This window comes from Halichoerus grypus, chromosome 15 (genome assembly GCF_964656455.1).
Source record: "Halichoerus grypus chromosome 15, mHalGry1.hap1.1, whole genome shotgun sequence".
NCBI lineage: Eukaryota > Metazoa > Chordata > Mammalia > Carnivora > Phocidae > Halichoerus > Halichoerus grypus.
Window position 1 is genome coordinate 4,986,640 of NC_135726.1, and position 23,035 is coordinate 5,009,674.

Below are 23,035 nucleotides of genomic sequence, written 5' to 3' on the forward strand. Positions count from 1 at the left end.
AGGAAGCCCCATGCGGGACTCGATCCCGGGACTCCAGGATCATGACCTGAGCCGAAGGCAGTCACTTAACCAACTGAGCCACCCAGGCGCCCCTCAACCACATGACACCTTAATTTTTCGATGGCCTCTTTCGCTTGCTGTCAAACATTTCTAATTTATCCACTCATTCACCTCTTGCTTGGTCGTATGCTACATGTCAGGCTGGGCGCTGGGGCCAGAACAGTAAACAAAAGAGACCAGTGTCCCTTCTTGTGGAGTTTACATTCTCATTTGGGGAGAATGACAATAAGCCAGTAAATAATCTAAGTATATGGCACATTAGAAGATCAATATCACACATTACATGTTAGAATAAAATATGTACATATAGGATATGCACCTATTAGAATAGAATGCATAATAGAATATTACATAACAATGTATAATAGTATACATGTAACACTATATGTAATACGGAATAGAATAATATTTAATAGTGTATTAGAAGCTGAGACACAACAGACTGTAATAAGTATCTGCTGCATGAATCATAAACTCATCTCTAATTAAACATTTGATGTCACCCCTGTGCTTGGACCTTGGAAAGGATGTGCCCCAAAATACCAAAGCATTTACATGGTATTAGGGAGATATTGTATGTGTACATGCAATCAGTGATGTGATAATACTGTGCTGGGAGATGCCAAGTGTGTGTAGGAACAAGAAGGATGAAGCAACAACCTTCCTGGGGGATTTATAATCTGGGCATTGCAGGATAAACTGGATTTTTCCAGATACAAAAGAAGAAAAAGGCATTCTATGGAGAAGGGAACAGAATGCACAGTGGCGCTGAGACATGCCAAAGCTTGGCATTTTGGGGGAATAAATAGGGCTTCGGTGTGGCCTGAGATGAAAATAGGCTGTGACCAGGTAGATGATATTTAAAACCATCCATGCAAAAGACCCAATGATCTTATTTCTAACATTGTTCAGTACAGAACAGTTTCCAGGTGTAGTGGGGCCTTGGACACTTCGTTCTCCAACATGTGCCATTTTGGTTGCCCTTGGCTTCCTATTTTTGAACAGGTTAAGTTCTGCAAGCTGCATATGGAGGTGTACTAATGTTATATTCTTAGAGTTAAAAAAAATATATGTTTGATAGCTTTGTGGTTGTTGCTCTTAGCGTGAGATACTGTATTTGATAGAAGCAGACGGATGAAGTCTTCAGAGGCCACTGTGCTGTGGAGTGGCCCAGTGGTGAGACTCTGCCAGCCGTAGTAAAAAATTGCTTTTATTGCCACTGAGTTGCTACTGACCCTCAGAGCATAACCAGAGGGCTAGCAGAAGTATGGAATTTGCATAGAGGTTCACACAGGGATGGTGGGGATCAACACATCATGAATATAATTATAAAAGAGTAATTAATGCGATAAATCATCTGGCTGTCTGGTCTACCTCTACAAGAGACTTGAAGAACCAGCCACAGGGCAGATTACATTTTTTCACTTAAAAAAATCCAGATGTTTTGACATCACACGCACAGTTTCTAATTGGCATAGGCATTTTCAACACCGCAAGATTTCTCACCCTGCTGTCTATGAACAATTAAATTCAGGAAAGCACACACCACTCTTTTCCTTAGCTAGAAGAATCCTGTTTGGATGATGGCTTCTATTTATAGAGCATGCTTATATTTGTACAAATGCTTCCCTTCACTCTCTTTTAGTCAAGAAATCCAGCTGTAGACCTGCTGTTTCAAGTACTTCTGAAATTTGAACACTAGGAGATTTAGTTGATGATTTCATGTTTTTCTATGACCTTGGTGCAGGAGAGGAAAGCAATGAACTCACCCTTTCTAAGTGAAGATAAATGGGGGATGTGGGTATTGGCTGTTTTGCAGCTAACCCCTTGTTAATTATGTGATGGGAAGTTGGGAATGCAATTCGCAGTAGATGGCTCCTGGAGTCCTTGGGCAAGGTGTTGGCCCAGACAAAGATGGACCAGGGACTGATGTAATCAGAAGTGATGTTACTGTTTGTGTAGTTGGAAATCAGTGGTACCTATGCACTGAAATTACTCTGTTCTCTTTTCTCCAAATATTCTATTTCTCTATGTATTGGGATTTCCCCCCATCACTGCACAAAGCATGGGATAAAAATCCCAATAGTGTATGTTTGGTTTTATTTAAAATTTCAGACACTTAGAAAACTGTCAGATAGGTGATTTCACAGTATCATGGAAACAAGTCTCCTATATTTCACCATGACAGCTATAAAAAGCTTCATGGGAGAGGGAGGATGGACTCTTTGGAATAAGATTTAATCATCTTTAAAGATTTATCTGGTTGTTAAAATGTCTCGGCCTCCACCCTCCAAAAATTTACTTGAGTTGGATAATTGAAATGGGTTTGATCTTCTAAGCAATGTGTGACTGGCTTTCTGGATTAATCTCTATTGAGCAAGCAGAACGTGTAATTACGTGGTCAATGTTTAGACTTAAACATTCTTATACTAGTTTCTGAGAAATTCAGGCATGCCTGAATTTAAAGGGCTCTCCTAAGGGAAGTAAACTCTTAGGGGAGGAGAGTTTCATTTAAAGCACTCAACCATATTGCACGGAACCCTGGGGGAGTGGATAAATCTATTCCCTGTAAATAGACTTTTGGTAAAAGAAGGCACAAAAAGGTATTTCCTAACCACCAAACAACCAAAAACAAATGAAGATCCAAGAGTTAAAGAAACTCCAGGTATTCATGTCAATTCAAGACTGAGGGGCTCAGAAAGGGAAGCTTGCCACTGATTATGCAGCTCAAGTCTCTTACAGTTGGAGTCACTTCTTGGTTACCGATATCAAGGAGAAGACCCAAACGTTTTTTAAACTTTTCACTGACACGAGTTGATTTTAAAGCCAATAGTAAGAGAAGGTGTGGGCACTGACAAACTGTTTCATTATTGTTCTTTAATCTATATTTTTAATGAAGATATGAGGCTGCTTTGTGCCACAGTGAATTCCATATTCACCTCTATTGCTTTTCCTTGATGCTCCAGATGAAAAAGCTGATCTAGATTTTTTTCTTTGTTGATGGTAGTTGGGGCAAACTTCTCCTAGACTGACCTTCAAATTTAGAATAACTTGAGAATATGTATTTAACACAAACACTCCCACCTATTTGGAAGCACTACCGAGAACTACCAAGGCAGCCAGAACTTGGGAATCCAGGATCGTGCAGAGAGGGAAGCTCCCTGAGGCCAATATCCTATTGGACTTTTACCCTTAAGGTATTTTCTAAATTGTAATGGCACTGGGACAAGAGGCTAAGGATCTGAGCAGGAAGCACTGGCTATGAGGCCATGAAGTCAAGCAGAGCTTTCAGCAATCTCGTGGGGGCTGAGGAGACAACTGAAATTCAGCGTCCCTGAAGTAGAAGAGCCCTTGTAAACATACCAGACTTTTGGTGAGGACCCCAGAAACGCTGCACCTGAGGACTAAGGGAAACCAGGAAGTAGATTAGCCCCCAGAAAAGACTGAAACTCAACCATAAATCAACTTGATCCTAGACTTATTTAAAGTCATCTTTTTCTACACGTCTTGGTTTCAGGAGGTAAAAGTAAATCCTTCCTGGAGAAATATAGCATCAGCCAGAGTCCCTAATTCCCTTTAAAAAAAATTCACATGTGTTATTCATAAAGTTATAGGCAGGCCAGGGGACCATAACATATGACCAAAAAAGAAGTGAAAAATACTGAAAATAGAAATAGACCTAGAAGTGATCTAGATACTGGAGTTATCAGACATTGAATTTAAAGTAACTCTGAGTAAAATGTTTAAAAAATAGGTAAAATGGAAAATTGCAGCAGAGAATTTTAATCTATAAAATAAGTTCATGGAAATTATATTTAAAATACAAAATGTGGAATTAAGAACTTATAGATGGGTATAATAGATTAGATGAAGCAGAAGAAAGAATTGGTGAACTGGGAAAAAGTCAACAGAAGCATAGACAGTCTCTCTCTCTCTCTCTCTCTCTCTCTATATATATATATATATATGCAATTAGAGTCTAAGGAAAGGGAGAGAAAATGGGTCAAGAAATAGTTGAAAAGTTATGTTATGAAGTGCAATGCTTAGGGAACAAGTATGACAAACACAAATTAAACCATACCTCAGCATGCCATGGTAAAACTGTTGAAAAGTAAGGCAAAGAAATGTTATTAAAAGCAGCCAGAAACAAGAGCCACATTTCTGTCAATGGAGAAGAAAGTAATACTGACAGCTGACCCAAAAAATTAGCTGATGTCAGAAGTCAATGAGACGGCACCTTTAAAGTGTCATAAAAAAATAATTATCAACTGAGATTCTGCATCCAGTGAAAATTACATAAAAAATTCAGGTAAAAAAGATGGTAATAATAAATGAGAGAGTTTGTCACCAACAGACTTGCACTATTTTTAAAATAAAAAAGAATTCTTTTATCAGAGGAAAATTAACCCATATGGAAGCACTGAAACATGAAGGGATAAGTGATAATATAAAGGGTGAATACATGGATGCTTGTTCAATAAAGTAATATTTTTGTAAAATATAAAATATTTGTAGAATTAAAACATGACAACAAGATCTCAAAAGATAGGAGTGGGATAAAAGGAGCTCAGATGTTCTAAGGTCCTTGAAGAATGCAAGAAGTGGTAAAAATGTGAATTTATATTAGATTCTGTAAGTCAAGGATGTATATTTCAATTTCTCAGAAACTAGTATAAGAATATGAAAATGAAGTATAATAAATTATAGTAGAATATAAAATGATAAAAAATACTGGATTATTTAAGAAAGGTCAGAAATGAGAGAAAAAGAACTATATGAAGGTGCTCAGATAGGAAACAAATACTAGGATTGGTAGACTTAAACTCACGTATATGTTTTTGGCATTACATGTAAATGGACAAAATAATCCAAGTAAAATTGGAACTGATAAATAAAAACCCAAATATATATTGCCTATAAGAAATGCACTTTAACATAAGATTACAGAAAATTTGAGAGAAGAAAGGATGGAAAAAATATAGTATGATAACACTAACCTTAAGAAAGCTACAGTAGTTATTCTAATACTAGATGAGGTAAATGTCAAAGCAAAAAGCATTTCCAGAGGTAGAGAGTAAATTTTGTAATAATAAAAGATCAAAACATCATGAAGATATGACAATTTTAAATTTGTAAGCACTTAATAACACAGCTTCAAATATTCAAAGAAAAATTAGATACAACTAACAGGAGAAATAGATATATCTAAAATCATAGATATCATATCCATTCTTTCAGTAACTGATAGAAAAGATTAACAAACAAAATATGTAAAGGATTTGAACAAAAATATTAAAAAACTGTAGATTTCACATTGTTTTCATGTGCACTTGGGCCATTTATCAAAACTGATCATATTCTGGGTTGTAAAACAAGTTTCAATAAATAGCAAAGGACTATAACCGTATCAGTATGTTCTCCAACCACAGTGGAATTAAACTAGATGTTAATAAATCCTAAGTATGTGGAATTAAGCAATATACATTTAGGCAGTGGTCAGTGAGAGGGATTTTAGGAAGTTCCTGAGCTGCTGATCAGGTTCTATTTCTTGATCTGGGTTTTGCGTTTGACTTATGAATCATAGAATCACTCAATATTTGTGTACTTTTTTTGTATGAAAGTTACATGTTTATTTAAAGAAAGGCCATAAAACTTGAGTTAGCCATATTAATTGCAATTTAGAAAGACATTTTGGAATGTTCTGATAAAATAAGTAAGCAATTATAAACTCCTAATTTGGAGCAATATTGTAGGTCACTTCCTTTTCTTTCTGACTATTAGGGAATTGAGAGAAAATTCAGATAAAAGTTAGTGGATTATACATGAATGTTCATAACAGCATTATTCACAACAGCCAAAAAAACTGAAACAGCCCAAATATCCATCAATGGATGAATGGATAAACAAAATGTTGTAAATCCATAGAATAGAGTATTATTCAGCCATAAAAAGGAATGAAGTTCTGATACATGCTACAAGGTGGAGGAAGCTTGAACACATAAGTGAAAGAAGCAAATCACAAAAGGCCACATACTGCATGACTCCATTTATATGAAATGCCCAGTATAAGCAAGTCCATAGGAATACAAGGAAGATTAGTAGTTGCTAGGGGTTGTGGGGAAATGGGGATGGGGAGTGATTGCTATGGGCATGGGGTTTCTTTGGGGTGATGGAATGTTCTGGAATTAGCGGTGATGGCTGCACAACTTTGTGAGTCTACTAAAAGCCAATGATTTTACATTTTAAAAGGGTGAACTTTATGGTATGTGAATTATATCTTTAAAAAGTTATTAAAAATACTTAATGGAATGTGAAGCAGAAGTGGCAAAGTTAAGGAATGAAATAAATAGATGTTATCCTGACATCATTCTGCATCAGATTGTTCATTAAGAGGAAAAAGTAAATTTCTAAAACAAGAAATAAAATAGCTCCTTGATTGCCTGATAAACCAATAAACGAAGAGGAGTGAATCATGATAAACACATTGGTAAAGACTTAAATTTCTTGCAATTTAACCTGCCACGTCAACATCAATAAAGGTAATATAAAACTCTTAACATGCCTCAAAACAAGGGCATAGATGACCCCCATGGATGACATGGTTAACAAGGGTCATCAATTTACACAAAAGCATTTGAAATTGTACAACTACATATTTGTGTATATTGTATATAATTGTGTGTGTGTGTGTGTATGTATATACACTTGAGAGAGAAACCTGATATTTTCTCAAATTTAACACTTCTCAAAATTTACATGAGTTTTCCAACTATGAAATGTGTCGTGAAGGTGAAAAAACATGTTTCTAAAATCTCAATCATACAGAGCAAGTTTCTATCAACCCTACCAGGGGAAAGACTAGACTTTTTGTTCCCTTTCTATAGAAGTGATATTACATAGTTATTATATAAAGATGAGACCACAGAGTTTGCCATCCAACGTGTAAGAGTAAAGGCATTACAGGGTGAATTAGGCAGTTAACTATTAAATTTTTTTATTGTAACAGCTAACAGTCCAAAGAAAAATAAGATTCCCAAGGCATCAAGGTTTCTTGAAGACCCAACACTGGTTTTTAGGATTTGGAAACCGACCCTCCATACCCACTTGATAACCCAATGCGAGCATTTGCCCGTGGCTGTTTCAGTTTGCCGGCTTCCTGTTCATGCCATTTACCTTCACCCCTCTATGAAAACCATAGTGTTTACCCATCTCTCATCTGCCAGCTGGAGGACAGGACCTTTTAAGTTGTATGACAGTTTTATTACAGATGTAATGTGATAGCTCAAACATGGCAACATTTACCTTAGAATTCATCAAATAGCTAAAAAAAAAAAATCCTAAGTTATTAAGTTTAAATCACCAATTGCCATATTAAGGTAAAACCTGAAAATTAATTGATTGGAAAAGTGAAGAAAAACTCAATGTCTGAAACTAACATTTAGTAGGATCTTTGTGTAAAAACTATTAGGAAAACTCAAAGAGGACTCTCCACAGGGAGACAAGAACTTCCAACCCAAATATTCGCAAAAGTGAATGATAAAAATCGAATTCATGTATCAATTTTAAGTATGACCATGGCTCATCCTACCTGGTGACACGGTTCTAATGTTAAGATGGCCTTCAGGAAGCATTCAGCAAATACTGAATTATTGAGTGCCTACTGGGACCGTGACTGAGAATAAGAGAGATGTGGCCTTGCCTCCAGCAAGCTTACAGTCCATGGAAACAAACACAATGGAACACACAGATGAGCTGACTTTGTGCTAAGAATTTACTTTTTTTTTTTACTTTTAAAAATAACCTTTAAAATATCTCCTTCCTCAGGAACAACCCCTATATTGTTCAGGGCGGCAACATGCCAACTCAAGATGGAATTATTTCTCACGCTCCCTTACAGATAAGGGAGGCTAAGGAGATGCGGGTTTCTGGGGAAGCTCTTCAAATGACATTTACCTAGGGGGCAGGTCCTTCTTTGCCCTTCTCATTTCCTGATCCTTTCTTCCTGTGATGTGGACACGATGGCTAGTGCAGCAATGACCCTACTGTACTATGAGGCAGCCTTGGAGAAGGTAGAGAAGAAAGATAAGAGGAATCAGGGACCCTGGTGATGTCATGGTGTCAGCACATTGGCCTGGGACTATCTACCTACACATTCTCATGTGAAAGAAACCATACCTCTACCTCCTTTAACACAGTGTTATTTCCAGTTGCTCTTATTTGTGGTACACATAACTTCTCTTTCAAACAGATAACAAGATTAATATCTCTACAGAAGGAAGATCACATCAAAAAGAATTAAAACAAACAAACCAACAAAACAACCATATATTCCTGGGAACTTCCTAAGAAATGTCTTAATATACATAGAAGCCTATTTAAGACAACATCTTGGACAATTTTTCTAGACATCCTCAAACCCAAATGACCACCATTTCCATTCTGGAATGATTAAACGTCGACTTCCCTCTCTAAACATTATTTCAGCTTCAAGATCACAAGCGCCATGTTTCCTCTCTGCTCCTTGTATATCCTATTGTCCTACCTCTTCCACATCCCAGAGACCACTGCACTGGGCTGAGGCTGAGCTCTTCTCAGGACTTCTCCTTCCCCCCTTAGCAGGTTTCTCTTAGCCTGTTTTGCTTTTGTTCATAGTGATGTATTTTACTGATTCTGTCACCTCTCCTCCAAAATTCCTTCTCCCCTTGAACTCTAGGGTCTAAACCATTGATTTCAAATGAGCCGGTTCATAGATCACATTAGAGGAAAACAGCAGCCTTTCAACATGGGAAGAGATGCCCCTTTGGATTACGAATGTCAGTTGACCTTTTACATTTTAGAAACATTATCATCATCATATCATCATCTTGCTCACCACCACCATCTTGCTCACTGCCATCTTCTTCGTCACTGCTTTCATCTCACCACTGTCTTCACCATCACCTTCCTTATTACCACTGTTCTCATCACCAACACGCTAGAGAACAGTAGATGACCAGCACTATCTAAACGCTTTCCACCACTGGCTCATTTCATATTCACAGGAACCTAGTGAGGTAGGCTTTATTGTCAGCCCCATCAACAGGTGAAGAAACTAGAACGTAGAGGGTTAACATGCTCATATCCATGGTGGGATCTGAATCCGGTTCTGGTTCCAGAGCCCATCTCTTCCCCTCTGTGTTATACTACCTCTGCCAATTCTGGCATCCAAAATGTATAATTCCCTTTTCAACAACAAAGAAATCAGCCTTTCAGGAATATGTTAGAAAATCTAACTGTGAACTTCCTTTATCCAGCATTGGACAAAGACTACTTTGGGACATCTGATACCCAAGAGGAAGAGTTTCATGGACTTGCTAGTTATCCATTCCTCTCATTTTATTTCTTATATCTCTATATGAGTTGGGACATCACTTTTGCCCTGTGGGAATCTAAAGCTTGCTGTCAAATGTCCATTTGAAGAGAAGTTCTGTGCTTTTGCTGATATCCACAGGTGAATATATTTTCCATGACACTACTCAGTGTCTCTTACTCTTTACTTAAGATCTACGTTAAATTTTTCCTTGGAGTCAGTGGTATTAACAACAGCACAAATCTCTCCCTCACGGTATTTAGTTCATGACTAGGCACATACTTCTTGTTTCCTGAGTCACAGGAGCTAAATTCAGGGCTTCACTGAAGTAACTAATTAGTCTCAGACACCTGGCAACATTGATAGGTCTTCTTATTTTTAGATTGGGGTTATGTAATTTTTATTTTCATTACTATATCTATATTGAATATGAAAACATGCCTTTAGTACTTTTTTGGAAATAGCTTTGGATATAGCATTGGAAATAGAAATTCTGCAGGTAAACCAGTAGCCACATGGGACACCAGCTCAGTGAGACATGACGAGGTGGCCCAGGAAAAGTTCTTCCCGGGGCCAAATAAGTCTGAAAAACCCTACAGATTATCCCTGCCCCTCTTAGAGAAACAAAGCATTTTAAAGGTACCTGGGAGTGCTGCAGTAAAAGAAATCTTTTTTTCTATTCAACTCAGGGTCCCCCACATCTAGTTGACCGTGAAGTCTTCCCCTGCCCCACAATGATGTAACTCATGGAACCAGTTTTTTGGAATGCCAGTTTGGGCAACTTGGGAATAGTGAGCAATCTGTTTTAGCAGTCATAGGAACATGTCATGGGAAGCAAAAGAATGAAGCTGTATCAGCTACTTTGGCCTCTGCCATGTGGAGGTTGGAATCCTGAGTGCCCAAGACCCCCTGGGAGAGGGGGAGATTTCCACCCTGAATGTGTCACGCACGCAGGGCTGCTGGGATAGAGAGGGCACTGGGGAGCCAGAGGGCCCACCTCTCCTGAACCATCTGGAGTAGCCCTGGGACTCTGGAGAGAGGGGTGGGGCAACTGCAAATCCGGACATATGCGCCTTTTTTTTTTCCTGAATGTCAGGGAGGGTGGAAAACATGAACCACAGATAAGGAAGCATAATACTGCAGTTAGTTGCGTGGCTCCCTGGGAACCATGTTCACATCCCATTTCTGTCACTGACTCCGCCCGTGACCTTGGAGCAGTTATCCAGATTCTTTGAGCTGAAAATAAGCTCCCTTCCTGGTAGAGTGGTTAATGAAACCAACCTCACACAGTCAAACGAGGCAAAGAATCGCAGGTGGAGAGCCCCGTTGGTGGTGGCAGACGCACAGCAAAGGCTCAGCCGATGACAAAGGCTATCTTTACTGATTCTGCGCTCTTGGTCAGTAAGAGGGGTGTCAAATCCTTGGCTCAGGCCCTGACCCCCCAAAGAAACCACGGCGTTATCGTATTTCCATCAGATGCAGGGTGCAAATAACTTCCTGGTTTGGATACAAATGCAGCAACTGAATGCAATTTTGTGTACTCAGCCCATCCCCAAACATTGCTCCACTGGAATAAATGGGGACCAGCAACCATGATCCATAATCATAAAAGCACAAGAGCCGAGAATAAATAATGGCTCTTCTGGACAAGCTAACTTGGTTGTAATTTATAAGCTCCTGGGCCACCTTGTTATTGCCAAGAAAATCTGCTTTACCTTCTCGCTGCTGTTCCGTCTGCCCTCTCAATCTGTACTTGCTGAAAAAAATACTTATTGTTATGCTAAAATCACAACAGGCCTCACATAACTCAGTGCTAAATAACACCGATAAAACTAGGAAAATGGCACTTTGGCATTAAAAGTTATTTTCTTATGGACTTTAACAAGATTCAGTGCTTTTGTTCTCACAGCGCTCTTTTCAGCTTTACGTACCCACAAAAGACACAAACATGAAAAAGTACGCAAGAGCAAAACAACACCCCCTCTCCCACAAGGAGGGTTTTCTTGTGCAAACCGGGGGCCAGCAGGGGCTGCAGTACGTGGAGTTAATATCGATCAACAACCATGGCTGTAAACAGCCAGGCTGGGGGGCGGGGGGCGGTTACCTCTTTCCTGGTGAATTTTGGTGAGTGATCATTTTTGTCATCGATCATGATTGTCGCCGTGGCCGTGCCTGTTAAGCCAACATCCAGTCCAGCCATGTCTTTAGCCTCGATGATCAATTCATACTTGGGATTTTCCAGAGTCTGTAAAGCAAAAACACGACAGACAAGATGGCATTTAGGTTTGGGCTGCCACCTGGGATGTAGGGGTCGCCGAGGCCGCGCCACCCCCTCGCCCATCAGGGCAGCCATCTCGTACCCACAGAGCCTGCACCTGTTCTCAGTAACTGTGTCACTGGACTCTCTCCAATACAAGACTGTCACGATTCATAGACTGGATACAGTCGTGGGGACGGAATCCGTTTTCTGTCCTTATTTAACAGGGCATTCGATACATTCCAGACTGTTTCATTTCCAGGTTTTAGGGTATATAATGCATGTTTGACGTCCACACCCACTTATGTTATTTCACAGTGACCTCAGGAAACTGGTCTACAATGGAGGTTAAGTGTGATGATGAGATGGGGACAAAGATGGCGGCTCTGGGAACTCACATTTACTGAACAACCTGCTGGCCAGCCATTGGGTACTGGACTTTGTACTTAATCTTTCCAACTATGTGTTAAGGCGCATATATGGTTCCCATTTTTAGCTAATTATGGCATTAATTTTCCTTATTTGCTTAAACCATTTTGGAGTGTTTTCTTAATCACTCACAGAGTTCAAGTTGAATCACCTTCAATAACACAAATAAAAGGTCCTACCAGTCGCAAATCGCCCTGCTGGTAGGACAGCTTCAAAGGCTATTGCTTATACCAACCAACGATTAAGAAATACCATGGGGAGCAAAAAACAAAAACACAGTGGGGATCTAGAATTTCCTTCTAAAACCAAGAGTTTACATGGTAAATTTTAATAGCTCAATGCTAGCTGTCCCTAAAACTTTCCAGTATTTTTAAAGGGTGTGTGGCTCCCTAGGGCACCTTTAATTGGTTGTTTCTTAACTGAGAGCTTCTGAGCTACTAACTTAAGGAGTAGGAGTTCTGTTATATGGTTTGGAAGGCTCTAAACTCTTAGATTTGAGAGAAGGAGTTGGGATGCTGAGACACTCCTTGGATAGGATTATTCACAATGTTTCCCAGTCCCCAGCTTTATTGAAATATAGTTGACATATAAGATTGTGTATGTTTAAGGTGTACCTACGCTGACTGGATACATGTATGTATTGTGAAATGAGCTCCACCGGGATGGAAGGTCACACAACTGTCTAACTGCTGAGTGCAAACAGAATTTAACACCAAATCTAGCTCTAGGTGATTCTGGTGGTGCTGGTTCAGTTCCATCTACTCTCAAGCTAAAGCTAGAAAATCATCAGCTTACTTTGAGTGACCTTCTACTTACCATCACCCACAAGTTGGATTGGATTTACTATTTGCCGTAAATTCTACAGCTGGACCATATGAAACCAGTACATTGGGCCCATTTTCAAAGTCTTTCCTGAGTGTCTCTGGACAACACAACCACTAGCCAGGTCTAATTTCTAGTATAACATTTTTACTTTTCTAATAAAACATTACATGATTTTGGAAGCATTAAATCATAAAAATAAGAAATTACATGAGCTTTTCCAATATTGAAGAGATCATGGCAAACTCAATAGCCACTTTCCCCATGTAATGTCACTGACCAATATCATTTCCTGACATCATTTTAAGGGCTGCATAAAATATAATGATATGCATAATTTATAATTTACTTCATCATCTTCTCTTATTAGGACTTTAGGTTATTTCTAGTCTCTAAAAATTTTTGACAATTTCAAATCACACTGCGATGAACATCTGCATTCAAGAAGCTTTCGATATAATTTGACTATTTTTTGAATGCTAGATTCCAAGAAGTAAGCCAAAGAGTATAAACATTTTAAGGCTCTTTACAGCTGACCCTTGAACAATGTGGGGGTTAGGGGCACCCAACCCCCATGTGGTTGAAAATCCATGTATAACTTGACTCCCCAAAAAGCTCAGTACTAATAGCCTACTGTTGACCGGAAGCCTTACTGATAACACAAATAATCAATTAACACATATTTTGTATGTTATATGTATTACATACCATATTCTCACAATAAAGTAATCTAGACAAAAGAAAATCATAAGGAAGAGAAAATATATATATAGTGTTGTGCTGTATTTATTGAAAGAAATCTGTGTCTAATCCACACAGCAAAAACCGCCGTTGTTCATGGGTCGTCTGTATTCCTATTTCAGTACTGTTAACCTAGAATATCTGACCAATTTTCCTATCAGTCCTGCTAGAACATTTAGTGTATGATCCTGGGCATGGCTTCTCCCTAAAGAACAGCTGATCTTGCCCCATGAAGCAAACTGGGGGCTGAGCGTGGTTGTGGGATTGCTATCTAACATGGCTGTGAATTCCTCCCAGCATCGCCCTGCCCCAACACGCAGTGCAGGTTACTGTGGACACACCCCACAGGACAGCTTCAAGCACCAACTGTAGTGGACACGTGCTGTTCTGCTTTCCCAGTGTCCACTCCCTCTTCCCCTTGGACCCATGCCATCATTCCCTGGGGGGCCTCACCCCTTCCTCACTCTCAGCCCAGGTGGAGTTCAGGTAGCATTGATTCTATCCATGATGGAGGGATGGTCATGTGGCTCAGGCCCGGACAATCAGGGTCTCCCCTTCCCATGATCTTGTGATGAGCATGTAACCCAAGTTAGGCCACCCAGGACTGAAACTCAAAATTCCGGGACATGCTTATTTTAGAACCCTTAGGTAGAAGGAGTTCTCTTTCTATTGGACTTGGAGGTGGTCGGACGCAAATCTGGGGCTGGTAGTGGCCATTTGCAAGCACACAGAGAAAGTCAGCCTGAAAGAGAAGACAACATAGAACCACCTGGAGATGGAGAGGGAGTTCTTTCAACCTTATTCGAGCCATTTAATAGTGATCCTTGAAGGCAGAATCTCCCCCTCATATTTTGTGAGTTCTAGGAGCTAATAAATTTCTCCTTTCCCTAAGACACCTAAATTAAATGTTCCATGAGTAGCAACAAGGAGTTTTGACTGATACTGCAACTAACGCTGTGACCAATTATCTGGTTATTTGCAAGAAAGTGTGAGAGCTATTGTATGATCCTACGGTATCACAAGAGGCTCTTCACACCAGAGTACCAGTCATCTCCTGCATACATGGTTTTTTCCTTTTCCCCTCCACAGAAACATTTTTGTTTTTGGACCAGAGAAAGTTATTCTAATTTTTTCCTTCGTTAGTTTTTATGCCCATTTAACTGGAAGTTATTAAACATCTAGGCTAAATATTGTGCTGGGGGCTGGGGATCCAGGGATGGGAAAACAGGGTCATTTCTTCAAGGAGCTGAGGGAAGTTTGAAGGTCGAGCACAAGCGTAGTCGCGAATAATAGCACCAAAGTGGAGTCATGGCTAAGCGGAGACAGGTACAAATTCTTAGGATAGCTCACAGGAAGGATGCATTGGCTTAACTCTCTTGTAACCGAACAAATTTTATAAACAAATTTTTAAAAAGGAACCAGCCAATTCCCGTCTCCTGAAGTAAATAAAACTTTATGACTGCAACGAGAAATAGATTGATTAACCCCGTTGGAAATCAATTAGACAATTAAGTAGATAGATGGCGTGGTTTGGGATGAGATGTTCCCAAAGTCTCAATTTTCTGGCAAACTTAAGGCTACTATTAACACGTTTTTATTCTTGGAGAGATACCCAGTTATCGTAAGGAAAATAGAAACAATACGGTTGCTTCTAGAGCGGAAAGTGAGGACCGTCCACCTTTCCCAGCCCCACCTCCGAGAGGCAATTACCGTTCGTGGTCCGTTGTCTCCTTCCTTTTCCCACACGTTACACGTGCGCGTGCGCACACACACACACTTCATATGCACACATCTTTAAACCAGTGGTATCGTTCACACAGCTGTGCAAGTTGTTCGGCCCTATCACCAGGTCTGTCTGTTCGTTTCCAGCCCTGTCCTTGAGCCCACGGGCTGGACCCACCACCATTCACTCAGCCCTTCCCGACTGGATGGCCCTTCATGGAGGTGTTTCCAAGTTTTCTTCCTTAAAAGCGACTCTTAAGATAACAAGTCCCCTGGCTTATCAGTATTTTGGGTTATTTCTTTCCTGTGATACACAGTATTGCTTTTGCAATGACAGCAGTAAAAAAATCAAACAACCGATAATAAAAGCAGCCTCCTTGGAAAGGTAAAAGACTTGGAGAGAATGTCACCTGGATCCCCTCGTTCTTACACAGCTGGATATAGTTTCCAGTCACCTCTGACCCACTTCCCACGCCAGCTGAGACTTCTCCAGGAAGTCTTCCATAAATCCCTAGCTCCCATGGTCACTCTCACTTGAAGTATATGTATATGTGCTCATTTCTGTACCACGGAGTGGTGGCTTTGCCTTTGTTCCTCGGCCGGAGAAGACTCTGAAGCATCCCACAGCTGCCCCATTCTCTAGGAAGGACCGCTGACGCAGAGAAATAGGTCCCAGTGGCCCCGTGTCATATTTGTCTCCCTCGCATAGTTGACTGACCACACATAACTCCCTGATCATAGCTGGGACGATTGGGTTCTGGGAATCTGAAATGTGGACTCAGGCACTGGGGAGACAGAAGGCAGGGCAAACCTTCTTGTCTCTTGCCACATTACTGCTAAGCCCAGGAGAGCGATTTTGCTTTCTTGAATGGTTTGGGAGGAAACTTCCCATCCTGGTACTTCTCTCTGCCCACGAGGAAGGCGCCCTGCCTCTGGGGGCTGAGACCTTCTGCTGACCAGCTATTCTGTCACTCGGTGGGTGAACTGAACAGAGGGTTGGAAGCCCCACTGTCCACTCAAGACCAATCTGCTATCTCTCAGGACGAGGATCTCACCTGATTCTTCTGTTTATTTCTCTCAACTGGTTCAGGGCTCATTGGGGACATCGGTGTGGTCAACTCCAATAGAAAGAGCCTTTCAGGCTGCGTTAGACTGAGAGCGCTGCTCTAAGCAGAACGACGGGAGCTGTGCGGCCGAGATCTGGGACTACTGCCTCCCAACTCCGACTCTCGCCTCGGTTCTGCAACACACTCCAGGGTTTGCTCGGGGAAGCCTTTCGGGCACCGAAGCCAGCCACAATCAGTTTCCATCCCCTGCACCCGAAGGGACCTGGGGTGAAGCCATGCTACTCGTTCACCAAATCCTATTTCTTTTTGATTCCCGGGCATAGAGCAAGACTGTCAGGTGAACTCGTGGGACCGATTCTGGCCAACGAGATATGGGCAGAAGTGACACTGGCCGGGGCTCCTAAGCCTCCCATATAATCCTCCGTGTTTTCCATTTCCCAGAAAGGAAGAAGCGTGGATCTCCAAATGACCGTGGGGAGCAGAGCCACTTTGCCCACCTGCTTCAGACTACGATGCGGACAAGACACAAAGCATTCTTTAGGTTTAAGGGAAGTCGATTACAGGGCTCAGCCCACCCTGACTAATATGAAGGCTATGTTTCCTGTTTGGTTTTATTTTGGATGCCCATTTACCATCTCCCCACGTGGGTGACAAAGTTTTCAAGGGCAAGGACCATGCTTTTGACCCCACCACCCAGCCCGTACGCAGTCAACAAGGTGGGCAATTTACTTTCATTACCGTTAATGATGATATATTACTGTTTCCCGGAACCAAATTATATCTCAGAGGTCTGAGCATATCAGTGGCATTTCCAAACCAGAGTCATTTATTCTCAGGGAACGGCTTATACTTTGGGGAGCTCTAGCTCAAGGAGAGAGGATTTTATTCTGACCAAGAAATGCACTATGTCAAAACTGGGAAAATTAAATTGGCTGCTCTGATTTTATTTTAAGCTATTTGATCCGTAGGACATATCAAGAGTCAAGCTGCTCTCTTGGTTTGAATCCTGTAGTCATGAGCTTTGTATTGCATTTGCTACCTTCTCCTGCGTGTCTACTAGCTAGCAGGTAACAGATAGCCCAGAAACAAAAGGAAGGTGGTGTATCTACAAGAGAAGGCCTTGGGTGTATCTCCACTGACACAGGCCGGGTTCACTGATCATACTGATTTAAAAACCAAACATTTCATCTTGAAAAAACAAGAATCAAGCCGTGTCATTAAATATGGCACATAATCAATCATTGGACCCTTGATGTTTTTACACAGCTCCAGCGACATCCATACGAGGATGCATTTAACGGAACATTTATCACTAATAACAAGCATAATGGTAGCTGTGGGGGGAAATCGACAAATAAACATTACATGGAGAAAGGTTTTGCCATTAACCCACACAGAACCCTGTCGTTCTCTTGTCCTGGCTTGAACGCTGTCCCCATGGCTCTTCACATTTTGTCCCGACTGGATTTCTTTCCATGGTCCCCAGCTTTTTCTCCATTTTGACATTTCCACCTCTATTTCTTTTTTTTTCTTCCAATTTTGTTTGCTTTAATTGGTAGTGAGAATCTCAGAAATCTTTCCCTTCATCACATGTTTGATGCCCTTTGTGAAATTTTGGCTTTTGAGCTTGGGTGTGGAGCCTGACTCTGTCGACAATAGGACTTTCTTGTTGTGCATTCTGAAGTTCTTCTTCTGAGGGAGACAGAATCCAGCTCATACTTCTGTGAAAATCCGTCTCTTTGTCAAAAGGTACAGTGAGGGCTCCCTGCCTTTGTGGAACTTCAGTGCAGCGAAGGATGACCAGGGCCAAATGAGCAGGAATGAGGCTGGAAGTAGACTTGGAAAATCCAAAGACAGTGCCTCTGGCCACTGTGCATCCGAGAGCTAGCGGGCCCCTGGCTTTTGTCCCAAACACTCCCTGGACTGCGGCCATGAGGAAGCTGAGAACACTTTGCACAGTTGGGCCATGCACGGGAGTTCACTGTACCTTTTTTTTTCTTTTAAGATTGTATTTATTTATTTTAGAAAGAGAAAGAGAGAGCACAAGCAGGTGGAGGGGCAGAAGGAGAGGGAGAAGCAGAGAAGCAGACTCCACTCTGAGCAGGGAGCCTGATGTGGGACTCGATCCCAGGACCCCGAGATCATGACCTGAGCTGAAGGCAGGTGCTTAACCGACTGAGCCACCCAGGTGCCCTTTGGAAAGTCTTTTTAAGGTGTAGCAAGAAACTGAGTGTGGCCTCCAGGAATGGTCCAAATGTGCTGAATGCTGCCACCCACCACTGAATGCACCTGGGAGTGGATCCTTCCCAGGCAAACCTTCTGATGACACTGCAAATTCGGGGCAGACACACGGATTATGGTTTTGTGAGAGCCCATGATGTGGACGACACAGCTGACTCACGCCCAGACTCCCGAACACAGAAACTGTGAGATAATAACTACCTATTGTGTGAAGTCATTAAGTTTTGGGGTAATCTGTTATGCAGCAATAAATAACCAATGCAGTTCTTTGTTCCCCCAGCACTTATCACAGTCTGTAATATTCTTGTTTATCGATTACTTGTTTATTGGCTATCTGAACTCTGACCATTTGAGCTCCATGAGGTCAGGGACCTTGTCTTGTTCAGAGCTTCATCTCCCAGCTACTAATTAAGTGCCTGGCACATCAGAGTTATGCAATAATTAGTTGATTCTAGAAACGTTTTTCTAAAATAATGAATTACATAGAGTGGTGTATCTATAATGCTTAACAACAGATTCTCCTGGTTTGTAGTGTTTGTCAGTCTCGGTGGCTTAACTACATTTCTGCTGTGGCCGATTTTGAGCTACCAACATGCTGTCATTGAGTGTACAGAGTTGGAAAGTGATGCCCCCTTATCCACGGTTTTGATTTTTGCGGTTTCTGTGACCCGTGGTCAACCTCAGTCGGGAATCAAATGCTCCTCCTTCTGACATGGTGTTAGAAGGTCAAAAGCAGCCTGATGCTACATCAAACATCAAATGCCTACATCATTCCCCTCACTCCCTCTCATCACGGAGGCATTTTATCATCTCATCTCATCTCAAGAAGAAGGGTGAGTGCAGTACAATAAGATATTTTGGGAGAGAGAGAGAGAGAGAGAGAACACATGCACATGGCTTATAGTATAATGTTTTAATTGTTCTATTATTTCATTAGTGTTGTTAATCTCTAACTGTGCCTAATTTATAAATTAAACTTTATCATAGGTATGTATGCATAGGCAAAAACCTGGTCCCTATCCGGTTCAGCACCACCTATGGTTTCAGGCATCCACCGGGGGTCTTGGCACATCGGCCCGCAGATAAGGAGACACTACTGTGTTTACCATCAGTTTGCTGTGAGCCCATGAGAGCTGGCTCTAGCTTATCCATCGTGCTGTGGGAGTCAAGGAAATCCGTGCTTGTCAATAAATCCGTTTGCTGTCTAACATTGAAGGTATTGTTAATGAGAACTTTTAACATGAGGTTTATAGCAAAGATACGGTGTAATTCATTCATGTATTTTCCATCAGCTTTGCCCAGGCCGAGTGGCGCAAGACTCCTTACAGCATGGCACCTGCTCAGGGACCACATTCTTCTCCAGGTTAGCCGCCCTGACACTTGGTTCATAAATACTGCAAACAGATCGGTGAAAACATTATCTGAAGCAGAACGAGTTGTTGTCTGTCTGGAGTTTGATTTATCCACTCTGGCCACATAACACGGGGGAGAGGTAGTCCATAAATCCAGCAGGAACCACATACATTTCCGTGTAAAACGTGCCTCATTCCCACGGCAGACGGCCAGCGCCGTTCTTCTATCTTCCCAAGCAGTAGCGCGGGTCCGTTTGACTTGTGTTTGTCTTCAGGCCTCCCTTCACCTGGCTCCCCAGTGCTAATGTGAACATTCATGTTCTTGGCTGTCACCTGCTATGTTCTCATTCCCAGCTGGGGTCTGCTGGGGAAGGAGAAGGCAGAGCTCATTTTCCCAGATTTACTGGTTGCGGACAAAGTCAGTGGGGGAGTTGGGGCTGGGGGAGCAATAGGGGAAATAAACACCACCTCTCAGAAATATGCAGTTGGAATAACCAAAGTGATAGATTTCAGGTTGAGGGACACCAAAATCAAATAAAACATTTCCAGGAGCCGGGTACATCTTCCGATGTCACTGAGGAGTTGCAGGAAAGAAACGGCCAATGGCATTCATAGCACATTTGGAAGAATCGCCCTCCTTAGGCCCAAGCTGGCAAATACTTGACATGCAGGTTGATACCACTGAAACATTTACACATTTATAGGTTCAAGTAACTCTGCGAGGATGTGATGAACAATATAGACCCTGCTTTTGGTGCATTTATATTTTAGATAAATAGAAAAAAATCAAGTACATAAGGTGTGATGAAATAAGTATTATCCTAAGTGTGCCAGTTAAAATCTATGAGGAGGGGGTCAGACCACGGGGTGCCTGGGAAGGCCACATGGAGGTTCCTTAATTTACCAAACATTTACTGAGCACTTACGTTGTTTTAGATAGTAGTGACAAGGAAAGGGAGCCATGCCGAGTGCCAAAGAATCCCCAGGTAATTTTAGCAGAATGGGATGGAAATAAGAAGAATACTGTGGTATCACAGAGGACAGGCCACTTACCCTAGATGCGGGGTGGGGGGCCATGAAGGACACATTCCCGCAGAAAAGAATATCCTACTACGGGTTTAGAAATGGGGTCTTGATGTGGAAGTTTCTATGAGAGAAGATGGGAGGCTATGAATCCTAAATGCCATTACATTCCATCATTCAGTAACAGCTGAAGGCTGATTCTGATTCTGGTCAGGACACCGTGGGAACAAGGAGTATAAAGTATAATCCCCACCTTCAAAGGACTCATAGCTTCGCTGCAGATAAAACATGTACAAGCATTTCCATGGCGGTACGTGCCGAATGCGGCCTCAGTCGGTCCACGTGTGAAAGGTGCAGCTGGGAGGGGCTGTGGTGGCTTTTCGGGGGCTGGAGCTGAGCTTTGGAAGGTGGGTGTGGGGAGGGGGGAGCATCCAGAGAGGGAAGGAGAGACTGGGACGCAGGACAGAGGTGGCCAGAGAAGACAGGCTCACTGGGGCCGCTGGAGTCAAGGTTGTGAGGTCACGAGACACAGCCTGTCAGTTCTTGCAAGGACCCTGGAGATCATCTGGTCCAGGCCCATCTTCGAGGCTCACAGCGACCCCCACAGGTGAGGAAACAGAGGAAGGGAATCCCAAGAATTTCTTGGTTTTATCCGTTTGAGATAAGGAAGTGCAGAGCGCTTTCTCGACTGTTTTTATGTATTTCTGCAATCCGCTGTTTACTGCATTAGCCTGTTCCTTCTATCCTTTTGGCCCTGAACTGTCATGGCAACGTAATGCCTGCTAATAACAGGTGCTTAAGACATATTGCCTGAGTCATTGCTTCTTGAACTTACTTATATCTGAATCCCCTGGTGGACACACTACAACACAGATCTTCAGCCCACCTCTAGTGCTTAGGACTCAGGGGGCTGAGGCGAAGGCCAGGGATGTGCATTGCTGGGAAGATTCTAGGTGAGACTGCTGCTGCAGATCTGAGGACCACCCTTTGGTTAGCACTGTCCGAATGGACATTTGCCAAACGCAGGTCAACACATACTCTTATATATTTTACTGAAACCCACCTGTTTATGATATAATTTAAATGAGAAACAGGAAGCATTGTTGGCTAAACAATCTCTCTGATGGTGAAATTTTTCTCTTTTTCCCCTTTCTAGAAAAAAACGTATTCCCTTTAAGATACTAAATAGCCTTGGGGCGCCTGGGGGGCTCAGTGGGTTAAGCGTCTGCCTTCGGCTCAGGTCATGATCCCAGGGTCCTGGGATGGAGCCCCACGTTGGGCTCCCTGCTCAGTGGGGAGCCTGCTTCTCCCTCTCCCTCTACCTGCCGCTCCGCCTGCTTGTGCTCTCTCTCTCTGTCTCTCTGTCAAATTAAAAAAAAAATATTTCCAAAAAAAAGACACTAAACAGCCTCTTCCAGCCATCTTCTAGATGTCTCCATGTGGATCCTCAGCTTCCATGGGCCAGTAACAGAGCTCCTCATCTTCCCCTGTGACATGGCCCTTCCTTCTGGAGCCGCAGCTCAAGCTGGCCACGCGGGTTTTCCTCAGCGGCCCCCCCGGCCCCCCACCTCAGACAGCGATGGGCAAATGCTGCTGATTTCGGCCCCGCCCCCTCTCGAGGACATCCCCTTACTCCATCACTGCCGCCATCCCATGACTTCCAGCCCCCTTCTTTGTCACCTGAGTTATTCCAACAGCTCCCAGACTGGCCACTCTGTTGCCTCCTAAACCACTCTCCACCCAAAGCCAGCCAGAGCGAGCCGGCTCAACCACCACCTGACCACAGGACCCTCCTCAAAACCCTTCTGTGGCCACAGGATAGTGGTCAAGTTCCTCCAGCACGGAAGACCCATTTGTCACGGCTGACCTCCCAGTGCTCCTCACTCACGGTTACACTCCAGTAACACGGGGCTCTGTGCCATTCCACCAGCTTGGCCCTCACTGCCCTACACCTCTGTGCACGCTGCGCTCG

The 23,035-nt window shown here is 42.3% G+C and overlaps 1 protein-coding gene across 3 annotated transcripts in view; it reads right to left on the reverse strand.

Moving 5' to 3' along the window:
- CDH13 (cadherin 13) overlaps window positions 1–23,035 on the reverse strand; it is a 1,400,946-nt gene that overhangs the window by 138,961 nt on the left and 1,238,950 nt on the right. For all 3 annotated transcript variants that reach the window (XM_078063200.1, XM_078063199.1, XM_078063201.1), the window contains one exon: window positions 11,514–11,654. In XM_078063200.1, the coding sequence (XP_077919326.1) occupies window positions 11,514–11,654 (141 nt within the window). The remainder of the gene's footprint in view (window positions 1–11,513; window positions 11,655–23,035) is intronic.